The sequence below is a fragment of the Vanrija albida genome (genome assembly GCF_041260175.1).
Source record: "Vanrija albida strain AlHP1 chromosome Unknown contig_5, whole genome shotgun sequence".
NCBI lineage: Eukaryota > Fungi > Basidiomycota > Tremellomycetes > Trichosporonales > Trichosporonaceae > Vanrija > Vanrija albida.
This window is the reverse complement of record NW_027191424.1, coordinates 750,964-764,956: the sequence shown is the minus strand read 5'-3', so window position 1 is coordinate 764,956 and position 13,993 is coordinate 750,964. Positions and strand designations below refer to the sequence as shown.

The 13,993-nt window shown below is 61.6% G+C and overlaps 6 protein-coding genes across 6 annotated transcripts; 4 read left to right on the top strand and 2 right to left on the bottom strand.

Annotated features, from left to right (window-relative positions):
• Positions 1-145: 145 nt before the first annotated feature.
• Q8F55_006421 (uncharacterized protein) lies at positions 146-842 on the top strand (the record flags this gene model as incomplete). The annotated part of the gene is made up of 4 exons (XM_069354881.1): positions 146-560; positions 595-674; positions 712-772; positions 808-842. 4 exons carry the CDS (start codon positions 146-148, stop codon positions 840-842), a joined length of 591 nt encoding a protein of 196 aa, XP_069206952.1.
• Positions 843-892: 50 nt separating this feature from the next.
• On the bottom strand, positions 893-2,780 carry TRM2 (tRNA(m5U54)methyltransferase; the record flags this gene model as incomplete). The annotated part of the gene is made up of 4 exons (XM_069354880.1): positions 893-1,141; positions 1,179-2,097; positions 2,142-2,361; positions 2,405-2,780. 4 exons carry the CDS (start codon positions 2,778-2,780, stop codon positions 893-895), a joined length of 1,764 nt encoding a protein of 587 aa, XP_069206951.1.
• A 372-nt stretch (positions 2,781-3,152) lies between these two features.
• RPT4 (26S proteasome subunit rpt4) lies at positions 3,153-4,557 on the top strand (the record flags this gene model as incomplete). Its single annotated transcript, XM_069354879.1, has 5 exons — positions 3,153-3,233; positions 3,284-3,326; positions 3,376-3,495; positions 3,542-4,464; positions 4,516-4,557. 5 exons carry the CDS (start codon positions 3,153-3,155, stop codon positions 4,555-4,557), a joined length of 1,209 nt encoding a protein of 402 aa, XP_069206950.1.
• Positions 4,558-4,864: 307 nt separating this feature from the next.
• Positions 4,865-6,021, bottom strand: Q8F55_006418 (uncharacterized protein; the record flags this gene model as incomplete). The annotated part of the gene is made up of 2 exons (XM_069354878.1): positions 4,865-5,918; positions 5,972-6,021. The coding sequence occupies 2 exons, from the start codon at positions 6,019-6,021 to the stop codon at positions 4,865-4,867; spliced, it is 1,104 nt and encodes a 367-aa protein (XP_069206949.1).
• A 1,621-nt stretch (positions 6,022-7,642) lies between these two features.
• Positions 7,643-11,281, top strand: Q8F55_006417 (uncharacterized protein; the record flags this gene model as incomplete). The annotated part of the gene is made up of 12 exons (XM_069354877.1): positions 7,643-7,830; positions 8,012-8,022; positions 8,081-8,130; positions 8,181-8,203; positions 8,242-8,906; positions 8,954-9,069; positions 9,122-9,220; positions 9,269-9,400; positions 9,451-9,655; positions 9,703-9,886; positions 9,933-10,287; positions 10,325-11,281. The coding sequence occupies 12 exons, from the start codon at positions 7,643-7,645 to the stop codon at positions 11,279-11,281; spliced, it is 2,985 nt and encodes a 994-aa protein (XP_069206948.1).
• Positions 11,282-11,554: 273 nt separating this feature from the next.
• Positions 11,555-13,958, top strand: CIPK7 (CBL-interacting serine/threonine-protein kinase 7; the record flags this gene model as incomplete). Its single annotated transcript, XM_069354876.1, has 7 exons — positions 11,555-11,804; positions 11,853-11,907; positions 12,034-12,707; positions 12,749-13,078; positions 13,127-13,248; positions 13,401-13,449; positions 13,489-13,958. 7 exons carry the CDS (start codon positions 11,555-11,557, stop codon positions 13,956-13,958), a joined length of 1,950 nt encoding a protein of 649 aa, XP_069206947.1.
• Positions 13,959-13,993: the final 35 nt, after the last annotated feature.

Below are 13,993 nucleotides of genomic sequence, written 5' to 3'. Positions count from 1 at the left end.
GCACAGGCCGCGCGCGCCAAGCTGGGCCACACGACACTCTTGTCGCGTTGCCCGCCCGCCCGCCTCGGCGGCCTGCAGTTGATCACTCGCCAAGCAGCTGCCAAGTGATCGACTGTCGACGTCGCCTCGCCACACCAAGCCACGGATGTCAACATGTGCGTCGGCCCGAGGCGCCACTAACCCAGCACGCAGGAGCACGCTCCCCACCCCGTTCGGATGGGACGGACTCCAGGCCACCTCGTCAGAGGAGGACCTGACGGCCCTCGGCCTCATCCTGCACCCCAAGGACGACGGCGTGCCGGCCGCAGCAACAGGCACGCCGCCGACGCCGAGCACGCCGCTCTCGCCCAAGGGCGGCTGGTCGCCACGCCGCAAGGCCCCGCCTCTCGTCATGCCCGAGATCAGCGTCACCGTCCACCCCCCGTCGCCCGTCGATGGGCCACACGCGCCCGCACCAAGGCCGGCGCCGCGGCCCGCGGCCAACCTCCGCGCCGAGATCGAGGGCGCGACCGGCGTGCTCAACCGCAACTCGGCCCTGATTGGGAACACGACGACGCCAGGTGGGTTGGGGCGAGGCGCCGCTCATATGACCAGTGTACTGGGAGGACGAGGAGCGCGCGCGGCAGAGAAAGGCGGACAGCATCAAGCGCCGTGAGAGGTTTAGGAAGTTCAAGGTGCGCTGTGGTGAGGCTGGAGGCGTGCTCACGTTAGATTCCACTCATCCTCGCTATTACTGTGCTCGTCGGAGGAGGTATCTCCGGCATCATCTTCGGTGAGCTTATCACCCCGGTACGCCGCTCACCCCAGTCATCGTCCACTACACGGCCCAAGCACATCACTAGGACACCACATGTAATCCGGATACCCATGCATGATACAAATATGATAGAGTCTAGTTTGTTCCCACAAGTCGCAGCACACCGACGCTCTCGACGTGCGCCGTCTGGGGGAAGAGGTCAAAGCCACGCAGGCTCTCGAGCTCGTAGCGCCACTTGCCCGCGCCGCGCACCTCCGACTCGCTGATGAGCCATCCAATGTCGCGGGCCTGCGTGTGGACGTTGCACGAGACGTACACGGCCGTCAGGGGCTTGAAGTTGAGGAACTGCTCGAGGAACGGTGTGTCGCATCCTTTGCGAGGAGGCTGCGGGGCGTCAGAAGCGCCACAATCAAGCACTCACGTCGATCACAATACACGAGTGGTCACCGCCAAAGCCCTTCTCCGCCAGGCCGCCGAAAATGTCCTCGGCCTTGCCACACAGCCACGTCGTCTTGTCCAGGAGGCCGTTCATGCCCGCGTTCTTCCCTGCCGCAGCAATGCCCTCAGGTGAGACGTCGACACCGGCGATGCGCTCAAACTCGGACGACAGGGTGATTCCGAACAGTCCAGAGCCGCAGTACGTGTCCACAAGGTGGGTGGGGCGCTTGGCAGTGGACCCTGGCGGGAAGATGGCCTCCTTGACGTAGTCGGTGAGGGGAATGAGGATCGAGTTGTTGTTCTGGAAGAACGAGCCGGCCGAGAACGAGAAGAGGTAGTCGCCGACCTTTTCGTACACCGCCTCCTTGTGGTTGGTGACGGCGATGTGGGGAGTGCTGGCGTCAAACGTCTTGACGTCAAACGGCTGCTCTTTTGATGGCACCGGGTCGGGCGCAGGGAGCGAGTCTCGCAACAAGAGGGTGGCGCCACGCTTGAAAGTCGAAATCGTCTCCTTGATACGCTGGCGCTCGGGGCCCATCTTGGCATTCAAAACGTCCGTGGCAATGGGGCACTCCTCGATATCCAAGACCCCGGGCATGCCCTTGCGGTCGAAGCCAATCTTGCAGGTCCATGTCCTCTGCTCCGTGTTCGTGGACTCCGCCTCGGCGTCGGCTCCAGCTTGCTGGGCCGCCTCCTGCGCCTTGACCCACTTGGGGACGGCGTCAAAGTGTGGTGTGATCTTGGTGCGGTATGCCCACTGCTTGGGGCTTGCGATGGTGGGCAGGATCTCGGGAACCTTGGACGCGTCGAGGTTCGCATAGCGCTTGTATGCCAGGTCGACAGTGCGCTGCTTGTGCTTGAGCTGGATCGCGTATGGCACAGGCTGAAGCTGGCAACCGCCACTGAGATGTGTGAGTTGTTGTATCCGGCTTGCGGGCCAACTCACCACTCGCCAAAGTACTTGCACCCAGCCTCGGGGTTCTTGCGGCGATCGCCCTCTCCACCACGCAGGTCGTCACAGTACTCGACAATCTCGACCAGGTCGGCCGTGGTGTGGAACCGCTGGTTCTGGATAAGCTTGGCACGGATCTTGTCCTTCGGGTGGGCGAAGGGCACCACGATGGCCCACTTCTTGCCGTCCTTCTCGTACAGAGACAAGCTCTCGCCTGCGCGGGTTAGCTGAGGCCACTACAGCCAAATGTAACCCACCAGAAACGGTCATGGCACCAACGGTCAGCTCAATCTCCGCGAATCTCTCGAGGCCCTCGGGTGCGTCCCACTCGCTGTCGTCGCCCTTGGCGAGCACGGCGTCGGTGTACTCCTTGCCGAGGAAGTCGACGACGTCGTGGTACAGGATGTCTCCGGGCGAGTAGGGGTCGGGGAGGATGCGGCGGTTGCGCTTGCGCTTTCCCTTGCCCTGCGGGGCGTTGTTCTTGCGCTGCTGCTGCTGCCTTGGTGCCGGGTTGGAGGACGACGGGGCAGAAGCAGCGTTCAGCGCCGCCTCCTCGTCGGTAGGTGCGATGAGCGCATCGTTGCGGACGCGCTTCGGAGGCGGGGTTGCTGTTGGCGATGCGGTGACCGACATTGCGCGAACGGTTTGGGGGGTGCAAAGGGGGAGCGCACGAGGGCGATAGAGTGGTCTGGGGAGTGTCTGAAGAAGAGCACGAGCTGCTGACCGCATGCACCTCGTTGTCGTTGTCGATGGAATGGGCAGAGGGCTATTGGATCGCTCCGAAATTTCAAGAGCCAGACAGACCTCCATCCACAACAAAGAGCCGGAATCAGAGGGTCAGGTCGGTCACGTGGTAAAATGGGGGGCTGGAACAAAAAGCGCCCTCCATCAGGCCGCGCGTCTGACACCAGTGACGATGATGGACGGCGGGGGAGACTGACGACAAGGTCCATCGATTCTACGCAGTTCCTCCTCAACACCACCATCAACCACCCACCAGACACCATGGCCAGCGCAGAAGCATCGTCCTCGACCACCTCGGCATTCGAGCCGGCAAAGGTCGAGGCGCTCAAGGCCTACCGCGCGGTTAGTTCAGCTTGAGGACGTGATTGCGACCAGCTGCTGACATGACTCAGAAAGTCAAGGAGCACTCGCAGATGTCGGAGAACCTCAAGAAGAGTGAGTAGCTACTGAACTTGTGTAAGACAGCCCGTTGCTGACGCCACAGTTCGTTTGAACATTCGCACCCTCTCGGCCGACTACGACAAGACCGAGGACGACATGAAGGCGCTCCAGAGTGTGGGCCAGATCATCGGCGAGGTGCTCAAGCAGCTCGATGATGAGCGATGTGCGTCCCCTCCTTTGTGTGCTCTGGGCTCTGCTGACACACATAGTCATCGTCAAGGCGTCGTCGGGCCCCCGTTATGTCGTCTCGTACCGCCCTTCGCTTCCCGCACACAAGCTCAAGGCCGGCGTCCGTGTCTCGCTCGACATGACCACCCTCACAATCATGCGCATCCTCCCCCGCGAGGTCGACCCCATGGTCTACAACATGTCGCTCGAGGACCCAGGATCGGTCAGCTTTGCGGGTATCGGTGGTCTCGGCGACCAGGTCCGCGAGCTGCGTGAGGTTATCGAGCTCCCCCTCATGAACCCCGAGCTCTTTGAGCGTGTCGGCATCAAGCCTCCCAAGGGTGTGCTGCTCTACGGACCACCAGGAACTGGCAAGACGCTCCTCGCTCGTGCCGTTGCCGCTACCCTCAACACCAACTTCCTCAAGGTCGTCTCGTCTGCCATTGTCGACAAGTACATTGGCGAGTCGGCGCGTCTCGTCCGTGAGATGTTCGCCTACGCGCGCGAGCACGAGCCGTGTATCATCTTCATGGACGAGATCGACGCTATCGGTGGTCGCCGTTTCTCCGAGGGCACCAGTGCCGACCGTGAGATCCAGCGTACGCTCATGGAGCTGCTCAACCAGATGGACGGCTTCGACTCGCTCGGCCGCACAAAGCTCATCATGGCTACCAACCGCCCCGACACACTGGACCCCGCTCTCCTCCGTCCCGGTCGTCTTGACCGCAAGATTGAGATCCCCTTGCCCAACGAGCAGGGCCGTCTCGAGATTCTCAAGATCCACGCCAAGGGCATCAACAAGAGCGGTGACATTGACTACGAGGCTGTCGTCAAGCTGTCGGACGGCTTCAACGGCGCCGACTTGCGCAACATCTGCACAGAGGCGGGCATGTTCGCCATTCGCGACGACCGCGATGCGATCAACCAGGACGACCTGATGAAGGCTACAAGGAAGATGCGCGATGTAAGTGTGCTCGAGGGTCGGGGAGGGCAACAAGCTGACACCAACGCGCAGGCCAAGAAGCACGAGTCCCAGCTCGACTACAGTCAAGTTTAGGCATGCATAACGTAGACAATGCGAGGTGCGTTGGAGTGGGAGCGGTGGGTGGATGGCGGACCATGTAGAATGGCTTCTGGTGGTGCCACCTTCCACCTTCCTCCGTCAAGGTCCCATTAGTAGCCGCAAACTGACACTGATTTGCAGCGTGAGAGAACGAGGAAGAGGATGAGGTAGTAGAATGCATGTAGATCATACAACGTGTGTGTCTTGACGTGGGGGTGGTGGCATGGTGTGGCGTTGTGGTGTGTGGCGTGGTGTGTGGCGTGTTGTGTGGTCTCGCTGCTTCTACCTAATGTTCATTGCTCTACTTTGCGGTCAACAAGTCGTTGATGAGACGCGAGACCTTTTCGACTCCCTCCCTGACCCTCTCTCTATCATTCTCCCTCACGCGCGGCAGGGCGCGCCCATAAAACCGGTCGGGGTGGAACAGGCGAATGGCGTCACGCAGCACCTTGCGCCGCGCCTCGGTCGCCTTGCCGTCCTTGGCCTCGTCGTCGGCCAGCGCAAACAGAAACGAGCGCACATTCTCAATGGTGAGGTCGTCGAGGCCTAGCAGGAGCTCGTAGTCGCCCTCCGGTCGCGCCCTGTAAACAGGCCACGGGATGTCGTCGAACCTAAGCTCGACGGCGACCACGTCCGCCGCCTCCCCGTCCACAACCAGCGCGGCGCAGGCAGCGCGCCACCGGCCGCGCTGGTACGTCCTCGCCGCGGCGTCCTTGGCGGGGTCGGCGCGCTTCGCACGCTCCGTCGCGACGTGCTCTTCCCGGCGCGCCCACTCGGCGTACTTGGCCCGCTTGCGGTCCCGCGCCTGCCGCTCCTCGTGGAGTGCGCGCTCGCGCGCGCGGCGCGCGTCCTCGTCCCGCCGCGCCTGGCGCGCGCGCTCAGCCGCAGCCTGCTCCGCGTGGCGGAGGCGCGCGCGCAGGCCCTCGCGTATGAAATCAGAGTATTCGCCCTCGGTCATGTCTTCGAGCGGCGGGACCGGGCCGCGCGGATCGAGGTCGACCTCTGCCCAGCCCTCGCGCCGTGCGTTCGAGGCCGTGGGGCGGTGGCGCGCGGGCACAAAGTCTTCCCACCCGGCAAAGATGTGCCCTGGCTCGTGGTACCGCAGCTCGTCGTCGTGCAGCCACTCCATGTTGCTGAGAAAGTCCTCGCGCTCCTCCCAGTCGTCGTCGAGGCGCGCCCGCTTGCCCGCGTTCGGGCCGTAGCGCGGCGGGGATATCGACTCGTCGCGCGCCTGCCTGGGCGGGGAGAAGACGCTGCTCGACGCGTTGGCCCTTCGTATTCTCTCTTGCTCGCGCAGGATCCTGCGCTGTTCTTTGCGGTACAGGCGCTCGGCCTTGTCCGTCTTGCTTTCCTTCCTGGCGAGGTCAGTGATCGAGTGGCAAAGAGCTGGCGCGACGGCGCGACGCACATTTTCATCTTGGACGGCTTGGGCATGTCATAGTCGGATGATGGAGGCATTGGGCCGCTCGACGCGGGTCCCCCGCGTCTAATAGGCCGGGCGGCGAGGTGTGAGGGGTTGGATAATGTCGCGCCGAGCCTTGTTGATGATGCTTCTAGATGGGTGGAGAGGGAATGGTATGGTCGAACCGTGTACGACTCGTGCCTGGCACGTGGTGCACGTGGGAATGCTCCCGCCGTACGTCATGGCCGTGCGCTCGTCGGCATGATCGGCACAATGCGGCACTCGACGTTCGACACCTCTCCTAGATCTTTTTTGTCGGCGACGTGGGCTGTATCTTGCCCCCCACCCCGCAACTCTGTCGGCATCCGGCCTTGGGGGGACCGAGCCGAGCCAGCTGGCCGCTGCCCGCTGGCTGCCGCAGCATGCAGCAGACAAGCATCAACGTCCTGGGGCTGGCTCGAATCCCGAGATCCGGCTGCCAATGCCGCCAGTCAGAGAAGAGGGCCTTAGTCGCCTGCTTCTGCACAAACAAGGGTCAGAGGTGCTCACGCTCAAATTGGACTACTGCTGCCGACTGAAAAAAAGAATGGACGCTTGCTGCAGACTTTTGTGCGCTACGGGTCGGGTGGGTGCCGCTGCCGCCGCCGCCAAAGCCTAGCTAGCCTGGGTTTACCGTCTTTTGCCTAGTTCCCACGACTGTAGACTGGAGCCTTGGTCTGTGCGGCAGCAGCAGCAGCCGCAGCCGCGAGCCCATGGCGAGCGAGTCGATGGTTATGGTGTTGTCAACGACCGACGACGCGGTATGCCCCGTGCCTCCAACTCCGAGCCGCCGGGGGGTCATTGCATCATATTGATGTAAGAACGACCGAGTCGAAAGGCCCAGAGGAGTCGGACGTCGCAAGTGCGGCAGTGGCGCAGGTGACCGTCTGTCGCTGTCGATGCCGCTGCTGGTGCACCTTGCTTTTGCCAAGTCCCGTGTCTCGCGGCCTCGCTCGCTTGGGGTTCAGTCAGTCTGTCAGTCTCGTGCCCTCGTGCTCTGCTGCCTCTGCGGTCATCGGCCTATCCCAGTGAGTGACTGTCTGCCCCCCTCCGTCGGCTCGATCTGAAAGGGGTTGGGGGTTGGGTTTGGTTTGGTTGTCGCACAAGGCCGGCCGGCCGTCCCTGTGACGTTGTTTCTTGTAGCCGCCGCCGCTGCCGCCATGCGCCATGCCATCTCGCCGCCTCCGCCTCGCCTCTGGCTGGCCGCCTCGCCCGCCATTGTTACATTCCTCCCAATTCGAATCCAGTAGACATCTCACTTTTGCTTGCATCACACTTCCCTCCCTCCCTCCCTCCTCATCATCGTCACTGTCATCCATCGCACTTTGCCCATGGTCATCAGCCTCTATCCGGCCATTCCCATCACACCACTCAACTCTTGATCACTGTACACACGGGTGTATCGTCAAAACACCACACCCCACAGTCGGCGCCGAGGACTCAAACGAAATCACAAAGAGGACCCCCACAAAACCCCAGTGACCGCCAGCCCACGTCGTCGGAATCCGCATCGCAGCTCGCCGACATCCATCAACCATGTCGCAGTTGCCGATCAGGAAGAACAGCGGTGGCCCGCATGGCCCAGGAAACCCTTCAAAACCAGGCGTGCCACCCATACCACTCTTCCCCCAACAACTCATGCAGCTGAAAGAATCACCGGCCTCCCGCTCCCGTTCCTTCTCGGCAGACCTTATCGACGACGAGAACGGCACTCTTGTGACCGACGAGGAAGAGCTCGACGATCACCCCAAGGAGAGCAAGAAGGAGAAGAAGCCCCATGCCACTCGTCGTCGAGTCGTCCAGAGCTGCTCAGAGTGTCGTCGCCGGTGAGTCCCTCCCCCACCAACCCCCGGCTTCCGATTCGCCGATGGGCGGCCGAGTTTCTCGCTCGAGATGGCACCGACGACCTCCTGCTGACACCCTTGTGCCATCCACAGAAAAATCAAGTGTGACAAGAAGTGAGTGGTGCTGGCGGTCATGCATACGAGCTTGCGCTGACATTATCAGGTTTCCTTGTGGTGAGTCGGCAACTACCTCGCCGAGCCCTCAGCCAAGCCCTCGGTGCTAACCCGTCAGGTCCTTGCATCCTCCGCCAAGACCAAGCGCGCTGCCACGAGGTTGGCATTGTGAGTTGCGCGGGATGCGTTGCTGGGGACTACACTGACACCGTCGTCAGGCAGAGAAGCAGCTAGTGGCATCGTGGGTGATCAAACTTAGGACCCCGCTGACACCGCAAGCTCAAACTACGCTACCACTCAAGATTTGGCTACTCTCGCCCATCGTCTCGATGCGCTCGAGGCCGCACTCGTCAAGGCGGGGACCATTGTCCCGTCCGACCTCGAACAGGTCCTCACCCAGATTCAAGCCAATGTGGCCACAACACCGGTGCAGGAGCAGAGCCACCATGTGGCCAACCCCAGCATGGCCAGCAACCCCGCAATGGGCAACACGGCAAACGAGGACTCGGGTGACAATGTCAGCGACACTGAGGGAGCCGCCCTCACGCTGGAACACCTTGCTTTCGGCCGCGCCCGTGTAGACGGCGCGCACTCAATTGCCAGTTTCTCCACCCGCAAGCCTTCATCGGTTAGCCGCCCGGCTGCTGGTCAGGGCTACCACCTTGTCCACGGATCAAGTGGCACCGAGCATGACAGCTTTACGTCCCCGCTGAGCCTCGCACGTCGCTCCTTCTCGTTCAGCGATGGCAAGAGCATCAACCCATCCGAGCACCAGGCCCGGATTATCGCCCTCGCCGAGGCTCTCTCGCCGATGGATGTCTTCGAGATGTACACCCGCAAGACGGATGTGGTGCTCAACGCCCTCACTCGCGTGCTCCCTTCGCACGAGAGGGGCGAGCTTCTTGTCAACGCCTTCCTGAACAAGGTTGACTGGCTTCACCGGCGTAAGTTCAGGAAATCGCCGCAGAAGGCCTTGGCTTACCCTCTTCAGTCTTCCACACGCCCACGTTGCTCAGCCAATGTCGCGACCTGTGGGCACTGCCGCGCGAGAGGGTCGTGCACGAGATTTCGATGCCCTTCATGGCGGTCTACTTCGTCGTCATCACGGTGAGCAGCCGCCGGTCGGACACATGCAAGGGCCGCCACTGACGAAACCTAGCTCGGTCTCCACTTCATGGACGCAGCGGAGGCGGAGAAACACTTTACCGCCGATGAAGTACAATCGCTTTGTGACGTCTGGTACAGCGCTGCTCGTTCGGTGAGTCGCGCAGAGTCCAGCCGCCGGAGATACTAACGCGCCCGTCAGGCACAATGGGCAAGCGACTTTATCGGCACCCACACGCTGGAAAACCTCCAGGCCCTGATCCTCATGAGTGTACTCATGAACAACCGTGACCGTGCGGACGCCGCTTGGGCCCTCCTCGGTGCCTCGATCAAGGTAAGCAGCCTCCACCCACATGTCTGATCGCCCGACTGACAATCACTCAGATGGCTCAGGGTCTCGGCCTCTCACGTCTTGGGTCGGAGCAACAGGGCACCGAGGGTGAGGAGCGCTCCATGCCCATGTGGAAGGGCCGCTGGGAGAGCTTGATCCAGCGTGAGGTTGGTCGCCGCATCTGGTGGAACCTCGTCTTCCTCGACTGGTCGCTCGCCCCGAGCTACAACTATGCCAGCAGCATCCAGCCGGATCAGAGTGGGTGCACTTGGGCCTGTTTTTTGATCACTGGCTAACCCACACAGTCAAGTCGGCGCTGCCGGCCAACATCGAGGACGAGGACCTCATTGACGGCCAGCCTCTGCGCGCGCAAAGGCTGAACGTCCGCACCAGGATGTCGTTCCAGCTGGCCAAGCTCAAGTTTGCCGAGATCTCTCAGCGTCAAATCTGGCAGGCGAACAACAACAACCACCCGCCGTACTCCTTCATGTGAGTGGCTACAGATCCAAGGAGGATGTGCGCTAACGTGCCACAGCCTCAGCGTCGACCGCGAGTTGCGCAAGGCCATGCTCGAGCTTCCCGCGTTCTTCCAGCCGGACAACAGCCCCAACCCCACCATCACGGACCCGAAGAAGCTGGTCGAGCACTACGAGAAGATCACTCTCAGTCTCGCCATCCACTCTCGAATGCTCCGCCTGCACCGTCCCTGGCTGTCGCGTGGCTACGAGGATGAGAGGTTTGCCTACTCCAAGGAGCAGTGCATCCGTGCCGCCCGTGCCAGTCTCCGCATGATGTCAGACACGTCTGGCGTGGCTCGCTTCCTTGAGAAGTGGTGGATCCCTCTGTTCTATGTGACAGTGTCGGGCATGGTGATCATTATTGACCTTCTGGTGGGTACCTGCGCCCAACATCCCTAACACCCAACAGAAAACCGCCAAGCGTGACATGAAGTCGCGTCAGACCGAGGAGAAGATTGCCGAGGTCAAGGGCGCTCTTGACCAGATGCGTCATATCTCGGAGTCTTCCATTCCCGCCAAGGCTGCTATCAAGGTCATGGACTTCTTGATGGCAGAGGTCGAGGACCGTCGCAGACCCGGAGGCTCAATCCTTGGCAAGCGCAAGGGCGAGTCCGAGGCGGGCGACGACGAGGAGCACAACTTGCAGCGCGCCGTCAAGCGCCTTATTCGTCAGGCTCAGCTTGAGTCCGACAGCCCATCCAACTCGAGCGCATCGTTTGTTTCACCCAGTGGCGAGGCACACACGGTCAGCCCAAGAGACAGCAAGTCGATCCCCACACCAGAACAGCGCCCCGTGTTTGGCGCATACCCCATGCCCGGCAGCAACAACGGACAGTCGCAGGTGGACGTCACACAGGCCAACAACGCGACCAACTCTGCGGCTTTCGCTCCGCCGTTCCAGTTTGCGACGCAGAACGATGCTGGTGGCTTCAACTTTACGCTGGACCCGTCCGCCAACGCGCTGCAGCAGTTTGACGCGCCGCAGTTTGTGGCCAACCAGCCGAACCTCGACCCCGCGGTCGAGTCAATGCTTGCGTCCTACTTCCCAAACCCAAACACGTCAACCAACAACTCGGCGCCCCACAGCGAGCTTGGACCGGCCGCGGCGCCCCAGGTTCCCGACGACTTCCTCAGCCGTGTATTCAGCTTCTCATGGGACGGCAATCAGCAGCAGCAGCCGGCCAACGCCTCGCAGTCTGCGACGTCGTCTGCCGCCCCCTCGGCTTTGCCCACGCCCCAGAACAACCAGCAGATCCGCAACAACATCGGGGCAGGAAACGGTGTCAACCCGCAGCCACCCCAGCGCCAAGACTCGATGTCGGCGTACGGAGCGTTCGACTGGTCGGGCCACGGCTGGATGGCGTAGACGGGTGTGGGATTGGGAATATCAGTGTACTGACCTTGCCGTGTAGCTTATCTGAAGGATGTAATAGATGGTGTATGGTGGCGGGGGCTGCGGCCGCGGGCTGACGTTTGGTTTCGTCTTCCTCGTCTTCCGTCTTCCTCGTCTTCTGTCTTCCTCGTCTTCCTTTCTCACTACTAACTTACAACAACTCTCTTTACCCATCTCAACAAAACACGATCGCCTCTCCTTCCTGCCCATTGTTCATCTAGTACCAAACACTCCAGAATACTACACATGTCATCAGCTACAGCAGGGCCGTCTGAAGCCCGGCCACGGCTCAAGCGCGACCGGAGCTCCTCCGAGGCCTCCTTCTCCGCCTCCTTCTCCCAGCCCGTTCGGCGGCCGCTCGCGAAGATGCGCCACCTGGACGAGTTCGACGACGACGAGGAAACCGGGGGAGAAGCGTCAGAGTCCCAAAGTGCTAAGGATCCCTACCCCGACGCGGTGGGCTCGCTCATTTACGAGGTCGCCAATGAGGAGCCATGTGAGCGGATCACTTTGCGCCAGGGGTGGGTCGTGGCTGACGACGCAGTGCGCATCGTCGTCACGCTACAAGAGATTGTGGTCATCGGTCGCCACCACGACTGGTGGGTGCATGCCCCTTCGTCCTTCTGACTCTAGTGACCTTGTGCTGCCGTATCCGACCGTCTCGGCGCGTCACCTCCGCCTCACGCCGTATGTTGCGAGGAAGACGATCACTCACGCCTGCCTAGCGTCCGCACAAACTCGCAGTTCACCATGGTCGCGCTCTCCGACCTCTCGACGTACGGCTTCATCCTCAACGGCGTATTTCACCGCCCAGACCGCGTCGCAAAAATCGACGAAAAGCGCCTCCTGTGCAAGACGTACATCCTAAAGGCTGGGGATCAGATCCAGTTGCACGAAGTCCCCGGTGTGTTTACGTGGTCGCAGGGGCAGGCGCACTCTGTCGAGCTCCTCGCCCACCCGAACAGCAGCCCGCCGATCTTCACCACGACCGAGGCGGCCATGTACCCACTTCGAGAGAAGTGGACGGTGCACAACTGCCCGATCGGGAGCGGCACATTCGGTACAGTAAACATGGCCTCGCATAGGAAGGCGTCCTGGCTCCAGGTCGCGTGCAAGACTGTGGCGAAGCCGACGACGCCCGAGGACATTAAGGCCCTCCAGGACGAGATCGATATTCTCAAGCGTATGGACCACCCGAACCTCAACGGGATTCTGGACCGCGTCTCAGAGGACGCGCCGGCCCCGCGGGTGCACCTCATCCTCGAGCTCATGACCGGGGGCGATCTGTTCGCATACTCGGAGAAGCACGGAGGGCTTGAGGAGCCAGAGGTGAAATGGATCGCCTCGCAGTTGGTCGACGGACTGGGTTATCTTCACAATCTGAAGATTGCCCACCGAGGTGAGTTGGGTTGGTTCTTGCTGGGGCTGAGAGGCACGCAGACCTAAAGCCCGAAAACATCCTGCTCGCCGTTTCCGCCATCTACCCGCGGGTTGTCATTGCCGACTTTGGCCATGCCATCTCATACGAAACAATCCTGGACTCCGTCCCGGAGACCGAGTTCACCAAAGTCGCTCGCCAATTCCCGCGGGTCGGGACCGCGAGCTACATCCCGCCGGAGCGACTCAAGGCGTGGTGTCGCGGTGGGCAGGGGTTGTCGGGTTATGCCGAGGATGTCCACTCTAGCAGGAACGGCGGCCCGACGCGGCGAGAGAAGATCGCGCGTCAATGGTTCAATGATGAGCTCCTCCTCGACTCTTGGGCGCTGGGAGGTGAGTCGCCCTGCGGTGGAGTCTACCTCCACTCTCTGACGCCCCCAGTCACACTGTACACGACGGCGTTCAGCGAGCACCCTTACGACTGTGTAAAGATGGAGGCGGCGACTCCGGTGGCAAGGACGTTTACAGAGGACAAGGGAAAGGGCCGAAAGGTCAGTGGCGCGGTAAGCTGGGCGTCCTTCCGCCAACAAGAAGGCGAGGGCAGGTCGATTGGAACGTCTCGGAGGGCGTCTTTCAACACTGCGCGTTATCAAGAGCTCTACAGCCACTGCAAGCGAGATGTAAGTCGGGCTCCTGGCAAAGCTGACGGGTGCAGGCTCCCCAAAAGTGGTTCATCTCGCGATGGGGGTTCGTCAGCGACGAGTGTGGGTGGAGAGAGCATGCTTGTGCTCTGCTAACTACAGGCATCTCCTCCATGCAGGGTTTACTGCACACACGCAGCGACAAGCGGCTTCAGGTGCTGGGTTGTTCGTCGCACGAGTGGCTCAAGGGTGACCGGCGCTTCCTCGACACTCTTTACGACCGCGTCATCGAGCATGGCGAGGTGCTGCACTTTGATCGTGTAGAACAGCTCCTCGCCGACATGGAGCATGATGCGGGGGTGCAAAGCTCGTTGCCGCCGTCGCAGGAAGAAAGCCCGTCCAGCCGCTGGATGACGGAGGCGGAGTCCAGGCGCTCTCCTATCCAGCCCTTTGACCGTCCGTCCCCCATTCCGGAGCAGGAAGAGGAGGACATCGAGGTGGACGAGACGGGAATCGAGGTCGACGAGACGGCTGATGGTGAGGTGGGCGATACGATTGTGGACGACACGATGAGCGACGACAGCTACGATGGCGGCGACGATACGTTCCATCCCGAGACTGGAACGGTGTAGGCGATAGAAGTGTAGTAGAGACGTGTAGACATCAA